General features: G+C 44.8%; 1 protein-coding gene across 10 annotated transcripts in view; it reads right to left on the bottom strand.

Annotated features, from left to right (window-relative positions):
- Nucleotides 1-23,743, bottom strand: part of sema4d (sema domain, immunoglobulin domain (Ig), transmembrane domain (TM) and short cytoplasmic domain, (semaphorin) 4D) — a 277,830-nt gene that overhangs the window by 140,822 nt on the left and 113,265 nt on the right. For 5 of the 10 annotated variants that reach the window (XM_038804752.1, XM_038804753.1, XM_038804751.1 and 2 more), the window contains one exon: nucleotides 867-1,186. In XM_038804752.1, the coding sequence (XP_038660680.1) occupies nucleotides 867-957 (91 nt within the window). In that variant the 5' untranslated portion in view covers nucleotides 958-1,186. Of the gene's footprint in view, nucleotides 1-866; nucleotides 1,187-5,518; nucleotides 5,625-23,743 lie in introns of those variants that run through there. The other 5 variants (XM_038804759.1, XM_038804758.1, XM_038804760.1 and 2 more) reach the window with 2 other exon arrangements.

Below are 23,743 nucleotides of genomic sequence, written 5' to 3'. Positions count from 1 at the left end.
TGGGGTCAGCACAAAACTGCTCCCAATTTTGGCACTAACTAGGAATCTCAGTCAGATAGATTACAGGATGAGGGAAATGGAAAAATTGTTGCTCAGATGCAGACAGTATGATTTACTGAGGTTGGGGCTGAGATTCATTGTAAGGCCAAAGATGAGGGAATATTACTCTGCCTAATGGTTGGGCTATATCTGATTTAGAAGTGTTTGATCCCAACTCTGGGTGCCTGAAATAGGAAACACATCATTCTCCAGCACTAATATCTTCACCCAGATAAATACAAAAAATAAAAATTAATCCATGAGAGAACATTTATTCTACTTGGAATGTAAGGAAAGGCAAGAATGAGAAGAAAAATCATTTGGTCTATTAAAGTTCATCCGCTCGAGTGGTCCTAATGAAGTTAGCCAGCCTCCAACTACAGACCATTAATATCCTTGGTTCTACCACTGAGTGAATGATTTCACATTTCTAAAATCATTTTTTAAAATTACCTTTAAAAGTAGAAACTGCAAGTTACAGAACTGGCAAAGTCCAAGACAGTAGGTTAATGTTTAACTAAGCTCATCCACCCCATCCCACCAAAAGAATACACATCCAATTTTCTTACAGCTAGATTAAGGGAGTATAAAAGTATGAAAATGAAAGGCAACAAGAACAAAGTTCAAATCATATTTTGATATAATACTGTCAAAAAAACACACCCAGATGATTTAACAGTTTTCTATTTTAAAATGATTCACAATAGCTCCACAAACGAATGATTGCAGTTCTACAAAAAACTTTGTAGAAATTATTCTGTTGAGAACTATGGAACTAAAAACAACATTGTATGGTTATTTGTTAAATCTGAAAATGTAAATCTTACCTCCATATTCCCACACCACTCTTGGAATGGCAGGGCCAGACCATGCAATCTGAAGTAGATGGAGAACCATGTACAATATTACAGGTGTCATATTCAATCTGATCGTGTGGAATTTGTAGATTCTTCAAAAGATGGAAATATCCAGAAACCCAGAATCAAACCACTATTCAGACATCATAGACATCGAGAAAAGGGACAATCCAAATGGGTGGAAAAAATAAGTGTGCTACATGAGCTGGTCACATGAAGAACTGATGATATATTTGATGTTCTGCATACCATCCAAAATATCTTATAAAGTGTGGTTCCAAAATGCAGGTCTGTGGGATTTTGGGGGTGGAGATTGAGAGAGAAAGAAAGAAAAGAGTTACCAGCAATATTTAAGGAAGTATTTCATAGATGCTGAAATTAAAGCATTCATGGTTATTAGTACAGGTTGCAATTACATGAAACTAATTCAATTAACTTCTTCCTTTCCTTACCAATGTTCACCCTCCCTCCCTTGAATGCATTCCCTTCTCACTGGGGTACCATTCCTCAGCCAACTGTTGCCCTCTGGTATCTTTCTCAAGCGGCCATTATTCAAGTGAGCCTGGACTTCGAGAGTGGTGACTGCAAGTGTGCAACATCACACCATGCCCAATGCAACTTTCCCGAATGTCTGCCTGAATGACTGGATACTGATCAACATCAGAATCCTGCTTTTCCCTCTCTAAACTAGAAACGCTCAAGGCAATTGTTGCTACACTATAAACACCCTGACTGAGATTAGCTAACTCAGCACATCAGATAAGCAAGCTTTGGACGTTTTATTCCCAGGTTAAACTTGCTGGGGTATCACTAAAATAATTTTATCTTTTAAAAGTTTCCAATCGACCAATGGCAACGGTAATCAATTTAAGAAGTAATTGTGCTGCATGCATTGCTTTTACAATGTACATTTAGCTCCGTAAGTACAATTTTCTTGTTAAGTACGAAACTTGTTAAAACTAGGTGAACAAGTTCGGAAGCATGGAAAGGAATAGTGAGGGGGGAATAGAGCATAGGGTGTCCTTGTATGCCGACGACTTGCTGCTGTGTGTGTCAGAGCCGAGTGCGTCGATAGGAGGGATATTGGAGTTGCTGCAGGTATTTGGGTCTTTCTCTGGGTACAAGCTGAACTTGGACAAGAGTGAGTATTTTGTGGTGTCTCAGCCGGGGGTGGGGGCAGGGGTGGTGGGGCTGCCATTCCATAGGGCAGGGACTCACTTTAGGTATTTGGGGGTGCAGGTTGCCCGGGAGTGAGGAAGGCTTTCCAGATACGACATCACTAGTTTGGTGGAGAGAGTGAAAGCTGACCTGGCGAGGTGGGATGGTCTCCCTCTATCACTGGCGGGTCGGGTGCAGGCAGTTAAAATTAATGTGTTGCCGCGATTTCTGCTTATTTTTCAATGCCTACCGATTTTCCTGCCAAAGTCTTTTTTCAGGGAGATTGAGGGAAGGATTACCTCGTTTATATGGGGAGGGAAGGTGGTCAGAGTGAGGAAGGTGCTGCTACAGAGGGGAAGGCAGGCAGGGGGTTTCATCAAACCTGATGTACTACTACTGGGCGGCGAATGTGGAGAAGGTGCAGAGCTGGGTCCGAGGGGTTGATTCCCAGTGGGACAGAATGGAAGAGAGTTCGTGCAGGGGGTCGGGGCTGAAGGCACTAGCAACAGCCCCGCTCCCGATGGGTGCGGGGAAATGCTCAGGGAGTCCGGTAGTAATAGCCTCATTGAAAATCTGGAGGCAGGTTCGCCAACACTTCGGGTGGTGGCAGGGTCGAGGGAAATGCCGATCCGGGAGAACCACAGATTTGAGCCAGGGAGGTGGGACGGAAGCTTTCGGAAATGGGAAGAGACGGGGATTAAGACTCTAAAAGATTTGTTTCTTCGGGGTCGATTTGCAGGATTGAGGGAGCTGGAAGCGAAGTATGGGCTGGAGCAGGGAGAAGTGTTTAGGTATATGCAGGTTCGGGACTTTGCCAGGAAGGAGATACAGAGATTCCCGGAGGAACCGGCCTCCACGTTGTTGGAGGACGGGGTTGGCGGCAAGTGGACTGGAGAAGGGGACAGTGTCAGCGGTATATGGAGCTATGTTGGAAAAGGATAAGGCACCACTGGAGGGGATCAAAGCGAAGTGGGAGGAAGAATTGGGAGAGGTTATAGAGGAGGGGGTCTGGTGTGAGGTGCTCCGGAGAGTGAATGCCTCCACCTCGTGTGCGAGGTTGGGGCTGATATAGTTGAAGGTGGTGTACAGGGCACACCTCACGAGGGCAAGGATGAGCCGATTCTTTGAAGGGGTAGAAGATGGGGGTGAACGTTGCGGTCGGGGCCCCCGCTAATCACGTTCATATGTTTTGGTTCTGTCCAAAGCTTGGGGAATACTGGAAGGAGGTGTTTAGGGTAATTTCCAAGGTGGTGCATGTGAAGCTGGACCCGGGTCCCCGAGAAGTCATATTCGGGGTGTCGGATCAGCCAGGGTTGGAAACGGGTGCGGAGGCAAATATCATAGCCTTCGCCTCGTTGATCGCCCGAAGGCGGATCCTGCTGGGATGGAGAGCGGCCTCTCCACACTGTGCCCTGGCGTGGCGAGGGGACCTGTTGGAATACTTGACCCTTGAGAAGGTCAAGTTCGAAATGAGGGGAAGCTCGGAGGGGTTCTACAAGTCATGGGCACTATTTATTATGCACTTTCAAGAACTGGATAACATCGAACATTAGTTGGGGGGGGGGAAAGAGAAGGGTGGGTGGGGTGTGGGGGGCTATGTATGTTGAAGATGGCTATGGGTAATCCCGGATTCCTTTTTTTTTCTTTGTCATTTGTTTATGTTAACATGCGGGCTGATGTCTGGGCATGGTGGGAGGATGGGATCGTTGTTACTGTTATGGGGTTTGAGATATTTGTTGTTGGTTATTGATTGTTGGGTGTAAATTCGGGAGAAAAATTGTGAAAAAGGAGAATAAAAATATTTTTTTAAAAACTAGGTGAACACCCAAGTTGACCTTTAGTTTACTGGATTAAAAAGTAATCACTTTAAGGCACAGAGATTTTCTTTCACCTAAATCAGAAATTGGATCCTAATCCGACTGTCTGAACCATAAACCAGAAAGTCCCAAGTTCTTTTAAAAAGAGAGAAATAAAACCGGTAGAGTCAATAAAACATAAAATCATGGGATAGGTAATTAGGATTCAGATGTCCTACACTGTTCTGAAATTCCCACAGCTGAATTGTAGTCTTCTAATCACACCAGAAATCTGGTACTTTATGCAAATAAAAAAATTGTAAAAAAACACATGCATTCTTCAGGCATTAATCCTACTACCCCTGAACTGTGCCAGTATCCATGTTATTCCCTGTAAGAAAAGAACCAAAACTCAAAATGCCAATGGTGGCTCAGGAAGAGCTTCACATTGGACAATAGACAATGCTGCAACCCAAAGCAACAGTCAAATTGCTCCATGCTACTTTGGAAGTAGCTGCAATCAATGTTTTAAAACAACTGCATCAAAGGTAGTCTATCGCTGTTTGATATTGTTTTTGAACTTTGTGAAACGTTAACATATGTACCCAAATACATATTTTTTCTATTTTTAGTAAGATCGCCGGATAGTGAACACAAAGAACATTTCCACCCGATCCTCTGATCGATTGAAAAGAATTTGTTAAAGAAACGCAGCCTACTGCTGCCACCTTGCCCATGGCCCACAGCAAATCAGTCGGATGTTAACACATTACCCAGTTTTGAAAATAAAATTTTAGTCTGTATAATATACTTTTTAATTTCAACTTTTCCCCACCAAACCCATTTTGCTCTTCAATTTCCATCAAGTTCCATAAATATTACAGATGACACTTTATTTAAAGCAATAGATGTCTATTGACTGAGGAAAAAAAAACATATCTGCTACAAAGGAAAACTATTACGAGCCTTTCGCCTCCTTTTAGAACGGAGTGTAACATTCCCTTTTTCTGATGCTTGTTTTTTCTCCATTAACTCCATTCTACCACTGTCCTATTATTGCCATGTACAAACTTCACCTTACACCTGTACTTGAATACACTTTCTAAATTTTGTTTTTTTTAAAACACATGACAGCGGTCGCATTAGTAAAGAACAGGAGGCAACTTTCTAAGCAATATAAATGGAATATGACCGTGAGAAATCTTGCTGCAACATTAGAAAGTATTGCAAAATCTGTTTCGTAAACTGAGGAAGTTTAAAGTCATTCAAGAATTATTCCGAGTGCCTAGTATCCAATTGCTTTTTATACTAAACCTATTGGGATTGTTATTTTTGTGGTTGTCCACATTACCAGAATATGGTGTCAGAACAATACATAGAGGCATTCAGACAACAGAAATGCGAACAAATTTACAATCTTGAGACATGATGAACAAAACGGATTTGCACACTCGTAGAAAATGTTTGGATTGATCAAAAAGATATGGTGAACACATTACAAGTTAACCACAATAGGAGAGTTAAAGAATTAGTGCAAATTATGAGCAGACACTTTTTCCTCATGTTCCCATGTATGAACAAATTTACAGTTTCAAGGAGTAGCAAACAAATCCAGAAATTAAATTATTAACCTAGCAGTGCTCAGAACAAGGAACAAAGTTATGGTACCTAACTCATACAGCAAGGAGCTCCAAAATGTATGCCTTCAGTAACTCGTGGAACCAGCTTCTACAAATACTGTCAGCTCAGTGGTTTGTTACTCCAAACACTGCACAGGAAATGTCTCTTTTAACAATGTTCAGAGTATGTCCTGTAGGCGGCGTGTTAGATGTCGGTGTAAAGAATTATTGAGATTAAACAGAAAAATATTATGAATTAGATTTTTCTTTACGGGGAAGGGGTGAAACTTTTTTGTGTCAATTTTCAAGACTCGAGGATTGCAGCAAAAAGGGTTAAGTTACTAGTATCATTCTACTGCAAACACCTCCTAGCTCAAGCTGGTTTATGAACATTAGATAACCGCTCTTTTTTAAACCCAGTCAAAGTGCAAGAACACTAGCAAAAACTTGGTGAAGGAAACAGGTTGTGAAACTTAAGAAAGAAAGAAGGGATGTTGCGGTTGTACAAGACCAGACTTCTCAAAAGAAAAGCAGAAAAAGAAAATTACATTTCAAACAAACTCCAGAGCTGAAAATCTTACATTCAATGCAGTTAACAACCAATATTCCCCAAAATTATACAAAGGCCCAGTTTAAATCTCTACTCCAGTTACACACATAGTAATTATCCCACAGCACTTTTCTTTGAAAGAATAAACATGCTGCCTTCATTAAACAATGTGTAAAGTGACACTACCACAACCTGTGGATGCACAATGCCGCAAAAGTGAATGCAACAAGATCGGAAGAGCTGTGCGTGGAATTGTATTAGTATTTAATTCCATAAAAATGTGGAAAACTTCCATTTAAATATCCCAAGGAAATTTGCAGGAGCATTTTCAAACAAAATTCAACACTGAGCCACATAGAGATATTCGGCCAGATGACCTAAAGTCTGTTCAAAGAAGTAAGTTTTAACGAGCTTTTTAAAGGCGGAGAGGGGGAGAAAGGTGCAGAAATTTAGGGAGGGAAGCTTAGGGCCTTGACATTGAAGGTAGAGCCATCAATGGCTGCTGTGATGAAAATTGGGGGTGCATAAGATGCCAGAAATGAAAGAGCACATACATTTTGGAGAATCTTGGGAGGAGATTACAGAGGTAGAGAGGAAAAGCGGCACAGAGGAATTTAAAAACAACAATGATACATTTAAAATTGGGGCATTGCAGACTGGAAAGGCAATATAAGTCAGCAAGTGCAGGGTTGATGGGTGAACATGACTTGGTGCGAGTCATGAGACGGGCAGCAAGGTTTTAAATGATTTAAAGTTTATTGATAAGTGGAAGATGGAAGACCAGCTAGGAGCACATTGAAATAGTCACATTTAGTCAAGTCATGGATTAACAGATGATCTAAAGTGGGGCAGGACGGGAACACAGTGGTTAGCACTGTGGCTTCACAGCACCAGGGTCTCAGGTTTGATTCCTGGCTGAGTCACTGTCTGTGCGGAGTCTGCACGTTCTCCGTGTCTGCGTGGGTTTCCTCCGGGTGCTCCAGTTTCCTCCCACAAGTCCCGAAAGATGTGCTGGTAGGTAATTTGGACATTCTGAATTCTCCGTGTACCTGAACAGGCGCCGGAATGTGGCGATTAGGAGCTTCATTGCAATGTAAGCCTACTTGTGACAATAAAGATTATTATTATTAAAGTCAGGTGCTGTTCCGGGGTGAAAGTAGACAATATTAGTGAGAAAGCAGATATGTGGTCATATCTTGGGAGTTAAATTCAACACCAATCTGATTCAGCCTCAGACTGTTGCCAGGAACAGAGGTGGGGTCACTGGTTCGGGATTGGAGAGAAGTTTCAATCTTTGCAATATTTAGCTGGAGAAAATTTCCACTCATTCAGTGTTGGAAATCAACGAGCAGCTTGACGAATCGGAATGTGGAAGGAGTTGAGTGAGGTTGTGATGGGATGAATCTGGAATAATATTGAAACTGGTGTGTTTCAGATGAGGGTGTAGAAGGGAAGCACGCACACAGGAAAAGGACAGGGCCAAGGATAGATCCTTGGGATACACTGGTGGTGTGCGGAAGCAGGAAAAGGAACCATTGCAAGTGATCTCCCCCCCTCCCTCCCCCCGGCTATATGGCACGGTAGATAAGAATGGAACCAAGGGAGGGCAGCAGGACACAGAGAGATGTCAGAGAAGGATACTGCTGTGGTCATCCATGCCAAAGGCTTCAGGCAGGTTAAGAAGAGTAAGGAGGGAGAGTATACCTGGGTCGCAGTCACATTGGGTGCCATTTGGGACTTTGATAATGGGCTTTTCAGTGCTTTGGCAAGCAGAAACCTGATTGCAAGAAAGATGGGTGGCTTTGGAAGACAGCAACGGGTACAAGGAAAGGAAAGTCAAGATCAGTAATTTACAAGAGGGGTCAAAGGTACTTTTTTTTGAGGAAAGGGGTATTGATAACAGTTTTGAAGGAGAGAGGGGTTGAACCTGAAGAAAGGCAATTTATAATACTATCCAGCTGACATAAGGGCCAAGATGGCAAGCTAGGTGACCACTGTTTAGTGGGAATAGGGTTAAGATAGCAAGAAGTAGCTCTCGTGAACAAGATGAAATTGAAGAGGTTATGTTGAGAGGTAGGAGAGAAAGAGAAATAGGTGTGTTCACAGCTAATGCAAGGGAAGCTGAGGCAAAGTTTTGCTGAATAGGCTAGGGAAGGGAGAAACTCAGAACTACAGCTGGTCTCAATATTAGCAGCAAAAAGTACATGCTAAAATCACAACTTGCAAAGTTCTTGGAAAATAGCGATGTCTGGATCTTCTAAACAGCAGAAGATGATTCAGAAACATCAATGACGAGCACTTTCCTGAACTACATAATTAAATGGTTACGGACAGTCTCCCACCCTGAAAGCAAAATATTGTTCCGCTCCAATCGCAGATCTGGCATTCTCGGAGTTGTATTCCCATCTTTCCCACTGCTCTGTTCAAGGCCAAACCACTGCATGGAAACCACAATGTTCAAAGTCACAAGCAAAATCTGATGCAACTGTGACCTATGCTCTGTATTTCATCAGCCTCTTTGATGTCTTCAATGCTGTTGACCAATTGATCAAGTTCCAGGGTTTCTTGGTTATACTGCTGTCTCCTAGTTCTATTTACATCTTTCCAACTGCAGATATTACATTGCCCAGCCAGTTTTTTCTACCTTTGTCTAAAGAGTCACCACTGATGTACCGTATTAGCCATGGACTCTCACCCTCTTCTTCATTTTCATGCCATGAACTGAAGAGTAGGAGACAATTTGCAAAAGCCAGATTGGAAAGTTTCAAATGAGAAATGATAGGAGAAACAGGAGCACGTTTGTAAGGCACAGCGGTTTGCTGCAAAGGATAAGCTCAAGTCGGAAACTCTGGGATCTACATTTTCTTTCCAAATAAAAGGAGACTTAAAATTTTCAAAATGGAAATTGCTGAGATGTACACCAGGCCAGTCAGCATCTCCAGGATTGCAAATGTGTAGATGGAGGTAGGAGTGCACCTTTATTGTCTTGGGTGATTTTGCTACAGGAATTTGTAGTGTTTTTTTATAAATTGGAATCAAATGCAACAAGGCCATCTTCCACATGTATGGTTATGATGCAACACCCTCACCCACCTCCCCGCCCATTTTGAATTTTTCCTCTTTCCAACAATCCGAAGGTTGTATTATATTCTCTTCAATTGTTTGCCCATAACTGGTAGAGCTAAAATTTCTCCCAGCTTGAAAATTGGTTCCTACATTTACTAACATCTGGCCTCAAATCCATTAGCATCCTGGCTACCACCTCAAGCTGAGTCAAAGGTGTTTCAGAAACTGGATTTACTGCTGGTTCCTGGGCTCAGCTTAAATTCTCAACACACAACCCTCTTGTGTCTCATTTCCCCACCACTGCCACCAAATTCAAGTAAGTTCTTTCATCATCTCAATGCTTACCTTCGATTTTTCAACCCTACATAAGATGCAATGTGGAACATTGAACCCCAAGTTCTTACCAACACACAAGGACAGTTAACCATTCCCCTAAAGTTTCTGTGGCACCCCATGGTCCAATGAGATATCAAAATGCACACTTTTTCATTTTCAAATTCCTTCACAGCCTTATGCCACCTCACCTTAATAATATTCTCTTGGTTTATTTACCACTGGATTACAGTGTGTCCCCTATTCCATCACTGACGGTCACTCGTTTAACCCCTACCTCCTGTTCACTAACACTTCTTAGCCATCTCCCTCTGTGGTGCCTGTTTCCACCTCCTGACAACTCTAATATTTGGCAACACCTTTATTTAATAATCCTTATTTTATTGTTATTGCAACAATCTGTGGTTTCAACAAAGTGAGAATGTAGGGATGATAATATGTACGATTGTATTTGGAGCTTAAAGGAACAAGAAATAAAGTTGAGAGAGGCAGCAGCAACAAAATAGATAAAGAATAATAACAAATGAAACTAAGTGAGACTGAAGATTAGAGACAAGGGAGGGGGTAAACTACCAAATGATCGATCGTTCATCTTTTCTTCAGTATAGAGATTTTGGGAGAAATGACCCAGTATTTAAATCTGGTTAGAATTAATAGGATAATCAGGAGTTATTGAGAGGAAGTGTTTAAAATAAATGAGCAAGTTGCCTAGAGAATGGCTTTGCAATAGAAGAAATCTCTCGATCTATTAGGGCAGCACAGTGGCACAGTGGTTAGCAGAGTTGCTTCACAGCTCCAGGGTTCCAGATACAATTCCCGGCTTGGGTCACTGTCTGTGCGGAGTCTGCGTGTTCTCATGTCTGCGTGGGGTTCCTCTGGGTGCTCCAGCCACAGTCCAAAGATGTGCAGGTTAGGTGGATTGGCCATGGAAAATTGCCCTTAGTGTCCAAAAAAGATTAGGTGGGGTTACTGGGTTACAGGGAAAGGGTGGGGTGCACTTTTCAGGGTCTGGTGCAGACTCGATGGGCCGAATAGCCTCCTTCTGCACTGTAAATTCTATGATTAGAGATCAAAAGCGATCATGAGGCTTTCCTTAATTTACCCTTATGTGCCCAAGTAACAACTTTTTTTTAATTCATTCATGGGATGTGAGCATCGCTGGCTGGGGCAGCAGCATTTATTGCCCATCCTTAATTGCCCTTGAACAGAGTGGCTTGCTAGGTCATCTCAAAGGCATTTTAAGAGTCAACCGCATTGCTGAGAGTCTGGATTCACAAGTAGGCCAGACCAGGTAAGGATGGCTGATTTCCTTCCCTAAAGGACATTAGTGAACCAGGTGGGTTTTTACAACAATCGACAATGGTTTCATGGTCATCATCAGACTTTTAATTCCAGATTTTTATTGAATTCAAATTTCACCATCTACCTTGGCAGGATTTGAACCCGATTAAGAGCATTACCCTGGGTCTTTGGATTACTAGGTTTGGCTTCCCACTACCAACATTAAACTGACTGACCTGTAGTTGTGAGACTGGTCTTTGCACCATTTTTTGAACAAGGATGTAACATTAGAGATTCTCCAGTCCTCTGGCAGCACCCGAGTCTAAGGAAGATTGTACTTTGCTCCGGATTATGATGCTACATTGAAGGGGATATTATCACCCTGCAGTAAGAGCTTCTACTGCGATTACACCTGGCATAACAAGCTTTTATGTCACTCTGCATTCACACTGATCTAAGAGAGTCTAGTTACATCCCTTACTGCATACTTTAATTGTATTATTTGTCCGTAGTATCAAAGAGAAACTCTCCTCTGCAAATATCAGAAATCTGAAACCAAAATGCTGGAAATAGATAGGTCAGTGTGGGAAATGTCACAAAACCCACACTGCTTGAATTCAAAATCCAACAATTCGAGTCAGAGCTGTAGATAACTAAGGGTGAAATCACCACGTTTTTGGATACTGAAAAAAAGTTAGAAGAAGCCAGCAGGGATTTCAAAAAGTAACAATTGTTTGACGAAGCTCACAGAATTCTTTCAAAGGTTGGACAACTTTAAAATTGGATTTATTTTGTTGCAATGCAGGTAACCGGCAATGTGATAGAACAATTTAAAATTGTGAAAGGATAGGTGCATCCCATTTCTAGTAATTAAGTAGTCGCAATGATGTAAAGTTAAATGCAAGAGATTTAGGAGGCAACATCTTAGATAACTAAGATACTATGATGTTTACTTCCAGACTTTGTGTTTGAGGCAGCAACTCTCAACATTCAAGATTGATAGAGAGATGAAGGAAAATGCTTTCAAGAGAATAGGGTGGTTAAATATGATTAGAACTATTTGTTTTAGAAAAGTGTAAACACCAAAGACTGGTTGGACCTGTTTCCACATCTATGACCTGTACAGAGAAAAGACAGGTAAACATTTCAAATGTCACATCGTCTTTTCCCCTTAATAGATGCTGACTGATCTGCATCATAGTATTTCTATTTTGTCACCAGGTAATGGGATTTTAAATGGTGAGGTGAAGCGTAACAGTAACATGATGGACATGTGGAAAGGAATATGCTGTAAAAGCTACCTGTAGTAAAAGATTATGAAATTAGACTCTGGAGGCGACCACGGAGTGAGTGGTCACACATTAAGTGACTCCTGCCCGAGGTTGGATTTTTTAGTCCCTTTTGCCCGTTTTGCAGGGTGTTAAGCAGGTGGAAAATGAAAGAACAGTGAGAAGTAGTGAGCCTCCTTCGGTCGGGAATGTCTAAGTCCTACAAAACGAGGAGTGCAACTAATAAAGAATAACAGTCAGTTCAGGAGGACTCTCGAGTTGTGGAAGAGGGGAAGATGGCGGAGAGCTCTGTGGCGTTGTTGCCCGCACAGTGGTCTTCGTAGCAGCCAGTGGTGTTCTTAACAGCCAAATTCCAGCAGCCGAGGAAGGAGGCCTCAAAAGACTTGGATAAGGTGGCAGAGCCACTTTGGCTTGTCGTAGAGCGAGTGGAGCAGAGGCTGGAGGCACAGCATGCATTGCTCCAGAAGGTGGAGTCGTCGGTGGCTGACCACGAGGACCATTTAGTCTCATTGGAAGCTAAAATGATGATGATGGCAGAGGACCAGAAGATGTTATGGGAGAAGGTGGCCAACTTGGAGAATCGTTTGAGGAAGCAGGATCTCAGGATTGTGGGACTACCCGAGGAGATCGAGGGGACACAGGCCATAAAATTTGTGGCTCAAATGTTCTAGAAGCTGGTGGGAGGGGGGTCTTAGGAGGGAAGAGGCAGTTGCCTCAGGTGGAGGTCACCCTCCTAGCTGATAGGCTAGTTAACGGAAGTGCAGTGTTGGGGGGGGGGGGGGTTGAGTGGTGGAGAGACAGAGGGAGGGGAGTTGGGGTGTTTGGGTGGGGATGGTTTTCTTTGTGACTTGGGAGGTGCGGTTGGTGGGCTTGGGATGGTGTGTTGTCGGAAGTGCAGTGTGGGGAATGGCAGCTGTCATGTTGAGGAGACCCAGGAGGTGGGTGGGACTTGTGCCTGGAGGAGCTCATTAAACTCTGGATATGGCTGATTGGGGTGGGGTGAAGGAAGTCGCCTGGGGCGCTCCAACCAGGCTGATCACTTGGAACATTAGGCGACTAAATGGGCCGATCAAGAGGTCCCACGTCTTTGCACACTTAAGGAGCTTGAAGGCAGACGTGACATTCATGTAAGAGACTCATTTAAAAGGTCATTTAACAAGGTTGAGAAAGGAGTGAGTGGAGCAGTGTTTCATTCAAGACTAGATATGACAAGGGGTGGGGGGGTAACAATGCTGGTGAGTAAGAGGGTAGCATTTTTGGCTGGCATTTTCGGCTGGTAGTTCTGTGGCAGATCCGTGATGGTGAATAAGAGGTTGGTGCTGGTGAATATATATGCCCATCAATTTGGACGATGTAGATTTTGTTTGTTTTTTACGATGTGGATTTTGTGGCGGTGTTTGCGAAAGTTCCAAACCTGGATACATACATGTATGAACATGGGGAAAAGGCCAGCAGGATTCTCGCGGACCAGTTGAGGCAGCAGGTGGCAGCCAGGGGGATTGGTCGATGAAGGAATTTGGGGGTAAGGTGGTCACGGAATCACGGTAGTGGATTTTTGAAGCCTTTTACCATAGGCTGTAGTTTGGAGCCTTGGGGAGGTGGTTGGGGGAGGGGGCTGATGAGGGCACGAGCTGGTTTCTGGACAGACTGGAGTTCCCTGTGGTCGAGGAAGGGAAGGTGTAAGGGTTGGGTGCCCCAATCGGGCCGAGGGGACTGTGTGCTGGGGGTGATAGGGGAGAACCAAATGGGGTTCGTGAAAGGGCGGCAGCTGTCGGCGAATATCAGAAGGCTCTTGAGTCTGTTTATGATGCCCCTGGAGGGGCAGGAAATGGAGGTGAGAGTGTCTATGGATGCGGAGAAAGCATTTGACCAGATTGAGCAGGAGTATTTGTTTGAGGTGCTGGGCAGTTTGGGTTTGGGAAGGGGTTGGTAGATTGGGTTGGGTTGCTGTATAGGGCCCCCACACGAGTGTTTGTACAAACGATGTGAGCTTGGGGGTTTTGGCTTGCATCGGGGCACGAGACAGGGATGTCCGCTTTCTCTTGTTGCTTTTAGCTTTGGCAATTGAGCCTCTGGTGATGGTGCTTAGAGCCTCGGGAGGTGGGTAGGGAATGCAGCACTAGGTCTCCCAGTTTGCAGATGACCTTTTGCTTTATATTGTCATGTTCTTGTCGGATGGCCTGATTTATATTACAAGAACACTTGCAGCTAAAGCTATAAACGATTTATTAACATTAACTGTGGGTAAACTATATACAAAACAACAGATGAATAACAGCAAGATCAAGCACAGGCAACGTCTCTCCAGCTTCATCCAGCCAGACTGAGGGGTCACCTGACACTAATATTCACTTATATACTAATGACACTCTGAGTAGTCAGTTGGTGAATTACAACACAACCATGATATCGCCACATATATTACGAACCCGGTGGAAAGCATAGATAGGGTCATTGTGATATTGGCTCTTTTTCGGGGTACAAACTCAACATGGGAAAGAGCGAGATGTTCGCAGGAAATGCGCGGGTGAGGGGAGAAGATTTGGAGAAGTTGCCGTTTTGGCTGGTCGGGCCGAGTTTCTAATACTTGGGGATAGGAGTGCTGCATAGCTGGGCCCTATTGCACAAGCTGAACTTGACGAATCTGGTGGAGGAGGTGAAAGAGGATTTTAAGAGGTGGGATGTTTTCCTGCTGTTGTTCTCGCCGGCCAGGTACTCCACAAGCCCAGTGGTGGTATCAGTGCTAAGTGTATGGGATCATTTTAAGATGGAGGGGGTGTCACTGCGGGCTCGGGCTGTGGCAATCACAGGTTGCTCCAACAGGCCTAGATTCCACATTTCGGATATGGGAGAGAACAAGGATTGAGTGCTTTAGGGACCTGTTGTGGTGGGGATGTTTGCAGAGTTGGGAGCGAACATTGGAGGAATTCCAACTTCTGTGGGGGAATGGGTTTCGATATCTGCAAGTTAGACACTTCGTTAGGAAGGAGTTGTTTATGTTTCCGAAGTTACCGCCCCCGGCGCTGCAGGATAAACCTCGGTCTGAGTACGAGATTGGAGTTGGGGGCTTCTGGCGATGGGGATGTGCTGAGTAGTCGCACATCAGGTGGCTCTCCTCCATACGACAGAAAATAGGCACTTTTGGCAGAATTTAGCCCGTCAAATCATACTTAAACATCCCCTCGCCCTCAACAATGGTACGAACAACAAAATGGCAGGAAACAACAGGGCCTGCAGGGACACCACAAACTGCGGCAAGGGACAGGAACGGAAGCAAGCGGATTGGCAGTCCCACAAGGCGAGGGTCCCCAGCCATGCCCGAGACAGGGATACTGGCAACCCAGAAAACACGGTCCAAGAGCTGGAAAAGGCAATCGACAGATCCGGGTGACAGGAAGCCGAGATCAAGAGGTTGGTGGTGACCCAGGGGAGCCCAAAAGTGAAGGTCGAGGATCAGGAAAATCAGTCGAGGAGGTAGAACATTCGTATATGGGCCTGCCAGAGGGGATCGAAGGCAGGGACCCAACCGAATACATGGCCTAAATGCTGGGCAACCTGGTTGGGAAGGACAGCTTCCCCAAACCACCGAGGATCAATCAACCGGGCTCACAGGTCACTCCAACCAAAGCCCAGGGCCAGCGAGCAGCCGAGGGCGATAAAAGCCAAGCTACACAAGTATCAGTATGCGAGAAAGGATCCTTCGCTGGGCTCGACAGATGAAGGCGTGCAACTGGGAGGGACACTAAGAGTGTACCAGGACATTGGGGCGGATCTGGCAAAGCACGGAGCTGAATTTAACCACGCAAAGGTGACCCTGTACAACACAAAATCAGTTTTGGGATGTTATTCCCAACCATGCTCTGAATAACGTACAAGGGCAAAGAACATTATTTCACTGCGCCGGCAGAGGCGGACGAGTTCATCCGTTTGGACAGGCAACGAGAGGCAGCAGTCAGGAAGACACAGAGGAGGCGAAGGGTGAGGAAAAAATGGGCACATTTGTGCGCCTGCCTCGTCTCACTACGAACAAGGGAACCAGCTCATAGGAAGGAGGGGGCAAGGGCTGTAGGGCGTAGGAGGGGATGGGACAGTCGGGACCTGAACAGAGCAGACGTAGGAGGGGGTCAGATCGGATGAGGGGCTCTGGACTGGTTTCAGAAGATCAATAATCGGAAACGTGGAACAGGGTGGCACCATAAGCAGCCACACATTGGAGAGTCCCTGAACAAAGAGAAACCCCGGAGTGCAGGGGCTTGCCCACAGCACATACACACAATTGGCGGTCATGTTGGGTGGACTCTGGCCAAACGGAAACCGCAGGGTGCAAGGGCCCGGGCTCATGGAGAGAACAGCGGCCACGGCCTTTTTGGGTGGCCCCTGAACAAAGGGAAACCTCGGAGTGCAGGCTCACCTCCACAAGGTAAGCATGGTTGATCCTGTAAGGGGGGGGGGGGGGGAGAGAAACAAACCCCCCCCCCCCCAATCAGGATAGTCGCCTGGAACGTCAATGGACTTAACGACCCAGTGAAAAGATCTTGAGCCTTCGACCACCTGAAAATTATGGAAGTTGGCACAGTCTTCCTCCAAGAGACGCACCAGAGAGAGAAGGACTGACTACGGGTAAGGTAGGGCTGGGTGGAACAGACCTACCATTCCTGTTATGGGACGAGAGCTAGGGGGGGTATTTAGTAAGAGGACGACATTCACCAAGTCGAGGACGGTTATGGACCAAGGGGGACGGTACGTCATGGTCAACAGGTTCCTGGTAAACGTGTACGCGTCCAACTGGGCAACACGGAATTTATTATAAGTATCACAGCGGAAATCCCCAACATAGACACGCACTGACTGATCATGGCGGGATGGGAGTGTGTGGGGGGAAGACTTCTTCAACTGTGTACAGGACCCACTGATGGAAAGGTCAAACCCCAGAATGGGGAAAACAGCAGACATGGCTAAGGAACTGGGAACGTTCATGGAGCAGATGGGAGCAGTGGACCCCTGGCGGTATATTCACCCAAGTGAGGAGGAATTCTCGTTTTTCTCGCCAGTACGCATGGTCTACACCTGTATCGACTTCTTTGTAGTGGGGAAATCGGTGCGTCCAGTGATAGTAAGAGAGGAATACTCTGCAATTGCAATCTCGGATCACGCTCCACATTACATGGATGTGATGTTGGAGACGGAGGTTGCCCATCGCCACACATGGAGGTTGGACACCACCCTCTTGGCTGACAAGGTCTTCTGCCAGAAAATATCACAGGCCAAAGGCAGAAACGTCACTAACAACCAGAACGGAGAAGTCTCACCTTTCACATTTGGGAGGCACTGAAGGCTGTGATTAGGGGAGAAATAATCACCTCTAAGGCTCGCAGAGACAGGGGAGAGAGGGTGTCCAGGCAGCAACATCTACTCCACCCTGGAGGTTGACAGGTGGTACTCCAAGGCCCCGACCGCAGAGTTTCTGGCAGAGAGGAAGAAGCGACAAATGGACTTTGGGACCCACACCAGCCAAACTTCATGACATATCATTTTTGGTCCTCATGATCTCACTTGCTTTGTCATTCAATGTCACATTTCTGCGAAAGACTACTGCTGACAATTTAAGTTCTCACAGCATCCGTTGAAAAAAATAAAGAGGTTTGTCCTCAAACTCGCCTTTGAAGTTTTGAGGGTTTTAAACTTTCATTTGCCAGTACCTCCCTGCATATAACACTTGGGCTTCGTATCCTGATTTGCATTGGCACAATTAATATAGCCATACCTTAAAAAATCCTTATATTGCTTTGTTCCTGATTTCAGCTCCTTTTTAATGGCCTATTCAGCAGAGGCTCTGGATATCACACCAGGCACTGTTTTGTCCTGCTGTGGATTCTCCTGAGCTGCTATCTCCAGCAGACTCGCAGGGGCCTCACGGTAGCATGGTGGTTAGCATCAATGCTTCACAGCTCCAGGGTCCCAGGTTCGATTCCCGGCTGGGTCACTGTCTGTGTGGAGTCTGCACGTCCTCCCCGTGTGTGCGTGGGTTTCCTTCGGGTGCTCCGGTTTCCTCCCACAGTCCAAAGATGTGCAGGTTAGGTGGATTGGCCATGCTAAATTGCCCATAGTGTAAGGTTAATGGGGGGATTGTTGGGTTACGGGTATACGGGTTACGTGGGTTTAATGTAGGGTGATCATTGCTCGGCACAACATCGAGGGCCGAAGGGCCTGTTCTGTGCTGTACTGTTCTATGTTCTACTTGGTGTGAAATCCTGGCCTGTTTGTCGCTCTGGCCCTCGCTTCCTCATTACAAAACGACCCATTTTAAATTCTTCAGTCCGGTTGCTTGGAGGAATCTCTCTTCACCCAGGTCACGTTGCGTCAGTGTACGAGAGCATGTGACCTGCTCTCTGCCGCCGCTCCAGGCTGGAAGACTCCAACGATTTTTTTTTTTTTTTTTTTTTTTAAACTGCTCCGGGGTCAGCAAGCTGATGTCGGGAGGAGGCTGGCTGCCTCGCTCGACTCCGGGCCTGCGCACCGCTGAGGGCGTCATGCACGTGTGGGGCAGCTGCCGCCATTTTTAAAAACCGGTCGCAGCTGTTGGGCACTACTTCCCGCAATCGGAAACGCCGCAAAGCATGGCTCCATGACCTTCCCAACACTTGCCCGTGACTCATGGGTTTGAAAATTACTGAATTAGATAATAGTTAACAAGTTGTTTTTGCTGCATCTTTGTTACAGTTTTTGTTCTGAACAAAAAAGCATTTGCGTACATTTCATTCTTACTTTTATTATGAATATAAAGCAATTGTGTTTAAATTTACAACCCTGGTGACTATAATTATTGGGCAGCCAAGGGCCAAAGACTTCACGTATTTTTCATAAGAATTATCGGCTAAATCAATTGTGTTGAAACTCCGGATAAAGTGGAGCTGGAATTGACCACACCCTAGCCCAGGGTGCCGTAACATCCACCCTTCCACATAACCCACTTTGCCCACTTACCACACACACCCTGCCACCCTACCCATTCATTAACATTCAAACTGGACCTATAAACTTCCAACAGGTTGCTCGCAAGAGGTTTTCCCCCGACTGTTCTGCTGCGTCAGAGCTCTTGGGACGGACGCTGCTTTCTGCATTTTTGCTAAATACGAATTCAGACGATCAGAAAGGAAAAGGAGAACAGCATCAAGAAGGAGAAACATTTGAGCAGGGTGGAAATCAGGCAACAACAGCCACTCCTTGGAAGATTCAGGCCATTAAGTTTAATAGGAGACCTCAATACTATACCCAGCTATCCTTCACTGTGAAACAACGTTCATTATGTATGTTGCACATTTGCACATTGCAGTGGCCAAGTGTTTAATCCAGCATGCAACACAATTTACTCTACAACTCTTCAACAAGGCATCCATTAAACCAAGCAGCACCATCTGTATACTAATTACTACACTCCACACCAGTCCCTTTGACTTGTGTGTGCTCCAGTAATGTTACTGCTATGTTCAAATTGTCTTGACATCATACATTGTTCCCATATGGCATCTCCACTACCTTTCAGAACCAATTATTTCAGACATAAAGCAGTTGTACAGTGAAATCAAGAATATCTTCAAAATAGTCTCAACAATGCAATGAAGAATAAAAACAAAATTTTAGCTGAAAACCATTACAAATCAATCCAAACACAAAATATTACATTGCACTAAGCAACATTTACCACATTGATATCAAAAGAGTCATTGTATTCATTATTTGGGGACGTGATCCTCTCCAGAATAGGCAGTGGACTATCTCCTGGCTAATTATCAAGATGGAAATTCCAAATTTGTCAAAATGTATGAATTTTAATCTTAAAGCCAGGAAGAATGATATATACATTGTTGCAAAAATCTAGTTCAGAACGTTTTGACTTAGTTTCAGGAAAATAGTTTTTAGGTTGGAGGTTAATTAGTGAAAGGCAAGAGTAATGGTAGTAACGCTGATGCAAATGCAATTTAAACAAGCCTGGGTTTACTACATTTAAAAGATAACCGGTCTTTATCTTACAAGGTGAGAGCTAATGGGGAAAAAGTATTAAATAATGGGTGACCCATTTCTGGACCCCTTTGTGGAGCCAGAGCTTGGAGAAATAGTTGTAAAATTTAATTACCAATATAAATTATTCATATGAGTTACATAATCAAAGAGTAACACTGAAGGTAAAATAATGCATTTGCAGTTCTGTTTGAACCATCCAAAAGCATGCCGCATTGCCAAGTGCCTTGGTTAGAAGGCTATTTTGTTTAATTTATCTGTGTGCGCTTGCTGACAGAAGCAAGTTTCTGCTTGGGGCCAGCAGCAATTACAGATTTGGTCTTGTGTGGGCTGCAACTCAAGAGTTTGGAGAGCTAATAGAAATTAAAATTAGTCATGCCTGCACTTAAACAGCGAAAATACTAACATAATTCGCAGTGTGGAATGTGGGTGGGGCTGATTCTCAGTTTGGATTTTGAGAGGGGAAAGCAGCTGGAAGATTTGCTCCAACTTGCAGCTAGTAGAAGAAATCTACAGGGGTCCTCACAAGGTGTTGTGGTAGAAAGCAGACAGCAGTTAGCTTTGAAAATAGTGAGAAGGCAGTTGCGTATCTGCCAGAAACCTGGCGGAGCATGAGATCTGCAAAGAAAAGGTGGAGGGCCGTGTAGTCAAAAAGCTAATGCAAGGGCCCACATAGAATCTTATCTCAAAGAACAGCTAGAAAATTGAAGGGTAAGCGATGTGACTTTCAGAGGGCTTTGGCATATCTTTGGGTTGGTTCCTGAAGAAATGAATGAACCTTCAAGATTTCTAAAGGAACTCACGGGTGATGGGGAACCAAGTAGAATTGAGTTTTGGCACAAGTCTTTTTAACTATAATGACACGGTAGTGGTGCTTAGTTTGTCATTTATTTTTGCATGCAATAAAGCTTTTGTTTAAGAACTTAAAATCTTGTGGCATAGTGCGGGCAGTTAATTACTGGGCATTTGGACTTCTTTAAAAGTTAATGCTTCTTGACAGGATCACAATAACATATATTTAATGTTGAACAAACAATGGCTCTAGCCAACAGCTTTTATATAAATACAGTTGCAGTGAGATAATTCCATCCTGTTTATTTCTATTTTAACATTTTCTGGCAGGTATGATTGGAGCCCTGATCCACTAAAGACAGAAAAAAAACCTGACATTTTCATTCAATTCAGAGAAAAGAACTGATCATCACTTGCCTGATTTCTGTTCCAAAAAAGCACAAAAATCATCAAATGGCGCACCTCAATTGTTCAACTTTTCTTATTTGCTGTCTTGCCTCCTCTCCACTATGAGTTGGAGCCGGAGACACCACTGATCAAAAACAACTTTTAAAGCACCTTGATTCTGATTTTTCACTTTCCTTAACCAAAAGGAAACTGTAACACAATTAAGCTCCAGCAACAACGAAGTAAGTAAACATCGTCATTTAACTTCCATTTTTAAACTTTTTAAAAAACTGAATCGAAACATTCTATTGTTAGTCACCAATAACTGTCAATATTTATGGGTTCAGGTAGATTTTAAATAGGTCACTAGATTCTAAACCTATTCTGGATGGAGTACAGAAATGCAGACCATACGAGCCCAGAGGGTCACTGCATAGCTTCTGGAGAACAGCTGACTGGATTACCCAGAGATTCACTGGAATTTCACTTTGGCCAGCACACAATCTGAATCACAAGCAAAGATAAAGAACTTCAGAAACCCCAATTTGAATTACATTAGTGCCATCCCAGTGAATTGGTATTTGAGATGGAAAACCAAAGTCCAGGTGGAAAAGTGCCTAAATAATCTACGATGTGGAGATGCCGGCGTTGGACTGGGGTGAGCACAGTAAGAAGTCTTACAACACCAGGTTAAAGTCCAACAGGTTTGTTTCAAACACGAGCTTTCGGAGCACGGCTCCTTCTTCAGGTGAATGGAAAGGCTTGTTCCAGAAATGTTTATATAGACACAGTCAGAGATGCCCCGGAATGCGAGCACCTGCAGGCAATCAAATCATCAAAGATGCAGAGAGAGAGGTAACTCCAGGTTAAAGAGGTGTGAATTGTCCCAAGCCAGTTCAGTCGGTAGGCCTCTGCAAGTCCAGGCTTGTTGGTGGGGGCCGAATGTAATGCGACATGAATCCCAGATCCCGGTTGAGTCCGCATTCATGCGTGCGGAACTTAGCTATAAGTTTTTGCTCAGCAATTTTGCGTTGTCGCGTCTCCTGAAGGCCTCCTTGTAGAATGCTGACCCGGAGATCAGAGGCTGAATGTCCTTGACTGCTGAAGTGTTCCCCAACTGGAAGGGAACAGTCCTGCCTGTTGATAGTCGCACGATGCCCGTTTATTCGTTGTCGCAGTGTCTGCATGGTCTCGCCAATGTACCACGCTTCGGGACATCCTTTCCTGCAGCGTATGAGGTAGACTACATTGGTCGAGTCGCACGAGTATGCGCCGCGTACCTGGTGGGTGGTGTTTCCACGTGTAATGGTGGTGTCCATGTCGATGATCTGGCATGTCTTGCAGAGATTACCCTGGCAGGGTTTTGTGGTGTTGTGGTTGCTGTTCTGAAGGCTGGGTAATTTGCTGCAAACAATGGTTTGTTTGAGGTTGCGCGGTTGTTTGAAGGCCAGTAGTGGGGGTGTGGGGATGACCTTGGCAAGATGTCCATCCTCGCTGATGATGTGTTGGAGGCTGCGAAGAAGATGTCGTAGTTTCTCCGCCCCAGGAAAGTACTGGACGACGAAGGGTACTCTGTCAGTGGTGTCCCGTGTTTGTCTTCTGAGGAGGTCGGTGCGGTTTTTTGCTGTGGCGCGGTGGAACTGTCGATCAATGAGTCGAGCACCATATCCCGTTCGTACGAGGGCATCTTTCAGCATCTGTAGGTGTCTGTTGCGCTCCTCCTTGTCTGAGCAGATCCTGTGTATACGGAGGGCTTGTCCATAGGGGATGGCTTCTTTAATGTGTTTCGGGTGAAAGCTGGAGAAGTGGAGCATCGTGAGATTATCTGTGGGCTTGCGGTAAAGCGAGGTGCTGAGGTGACCGTCCTTGATGGAGACGAGTGTGTCCAAGAATGGAACTGAATTTGGAGAATAGTCCATGGTGAGTTTGATGGTGGGATGGAACTTATTGATGTCATCGTGTAGTCGTTTCAGTGATGTCTCGCCGTGGGTCCAAAGGAACAAAATGTCATCGATGTATCTGGTGTATAGCATCGGTTGAAAGTCCTGTGTGGTGAGGAAGTCCTGTTCAAACTTGTGCATGAAGATGTTGGCATATTGAGGTGCAAATTTGGTCCCCATGGCTGTTCCGTGCGTCTGGATGAAGAATTTGTTGTCGAAGGTGAAGACGTTGTGGTCTAGAATGAAACGGATGAGTTGCAGAATTGCGTCTGGAGATTGGCAGTTGTCGGTGTTGAGGACTGAGGCTGTTGCAGCAATGCCGTCGTCATGGGGGATGCTGGTGTAGAGTGCCGAGACATCCATTGTGACGAGGAATGTTCCTGGTTCAACTGGTCCATGGGTGCTGAGTTTCTGTAGGAAACCTTCGACAACAAATTCTTCATCCAGACGCACGGAACAGCCATGGGGACCAAATTTGCACCTCAATATGCCAACATCTTCATGCACAAGTTTGAACAGGACTTCCTCACCACACAGGACTTTCAACCGATGCTATACACCAGATACATCGATGACATTTTGTTCCTTTGGACCCACGGCGAGACATCACTGAAACG

This window comes from Scyliorhinus canicula, chromosome 8 (genome assembly GCF_902713615.1).
Source record: "Scyliorhinus canicula chromosome 8, sScyCan1.1, whole genome shotgun sequence".
Lineage (NCBI taxonomy): Eukaryota > Metazoa > Chordata > Chondrichthyes > Carcharhiniformes > Scyliorhinidae > Scyliorhinus > Scyliorhinus canicula.
This window is presented reverse-complemented; position numbering and strand designations above follow the sequence as displayed.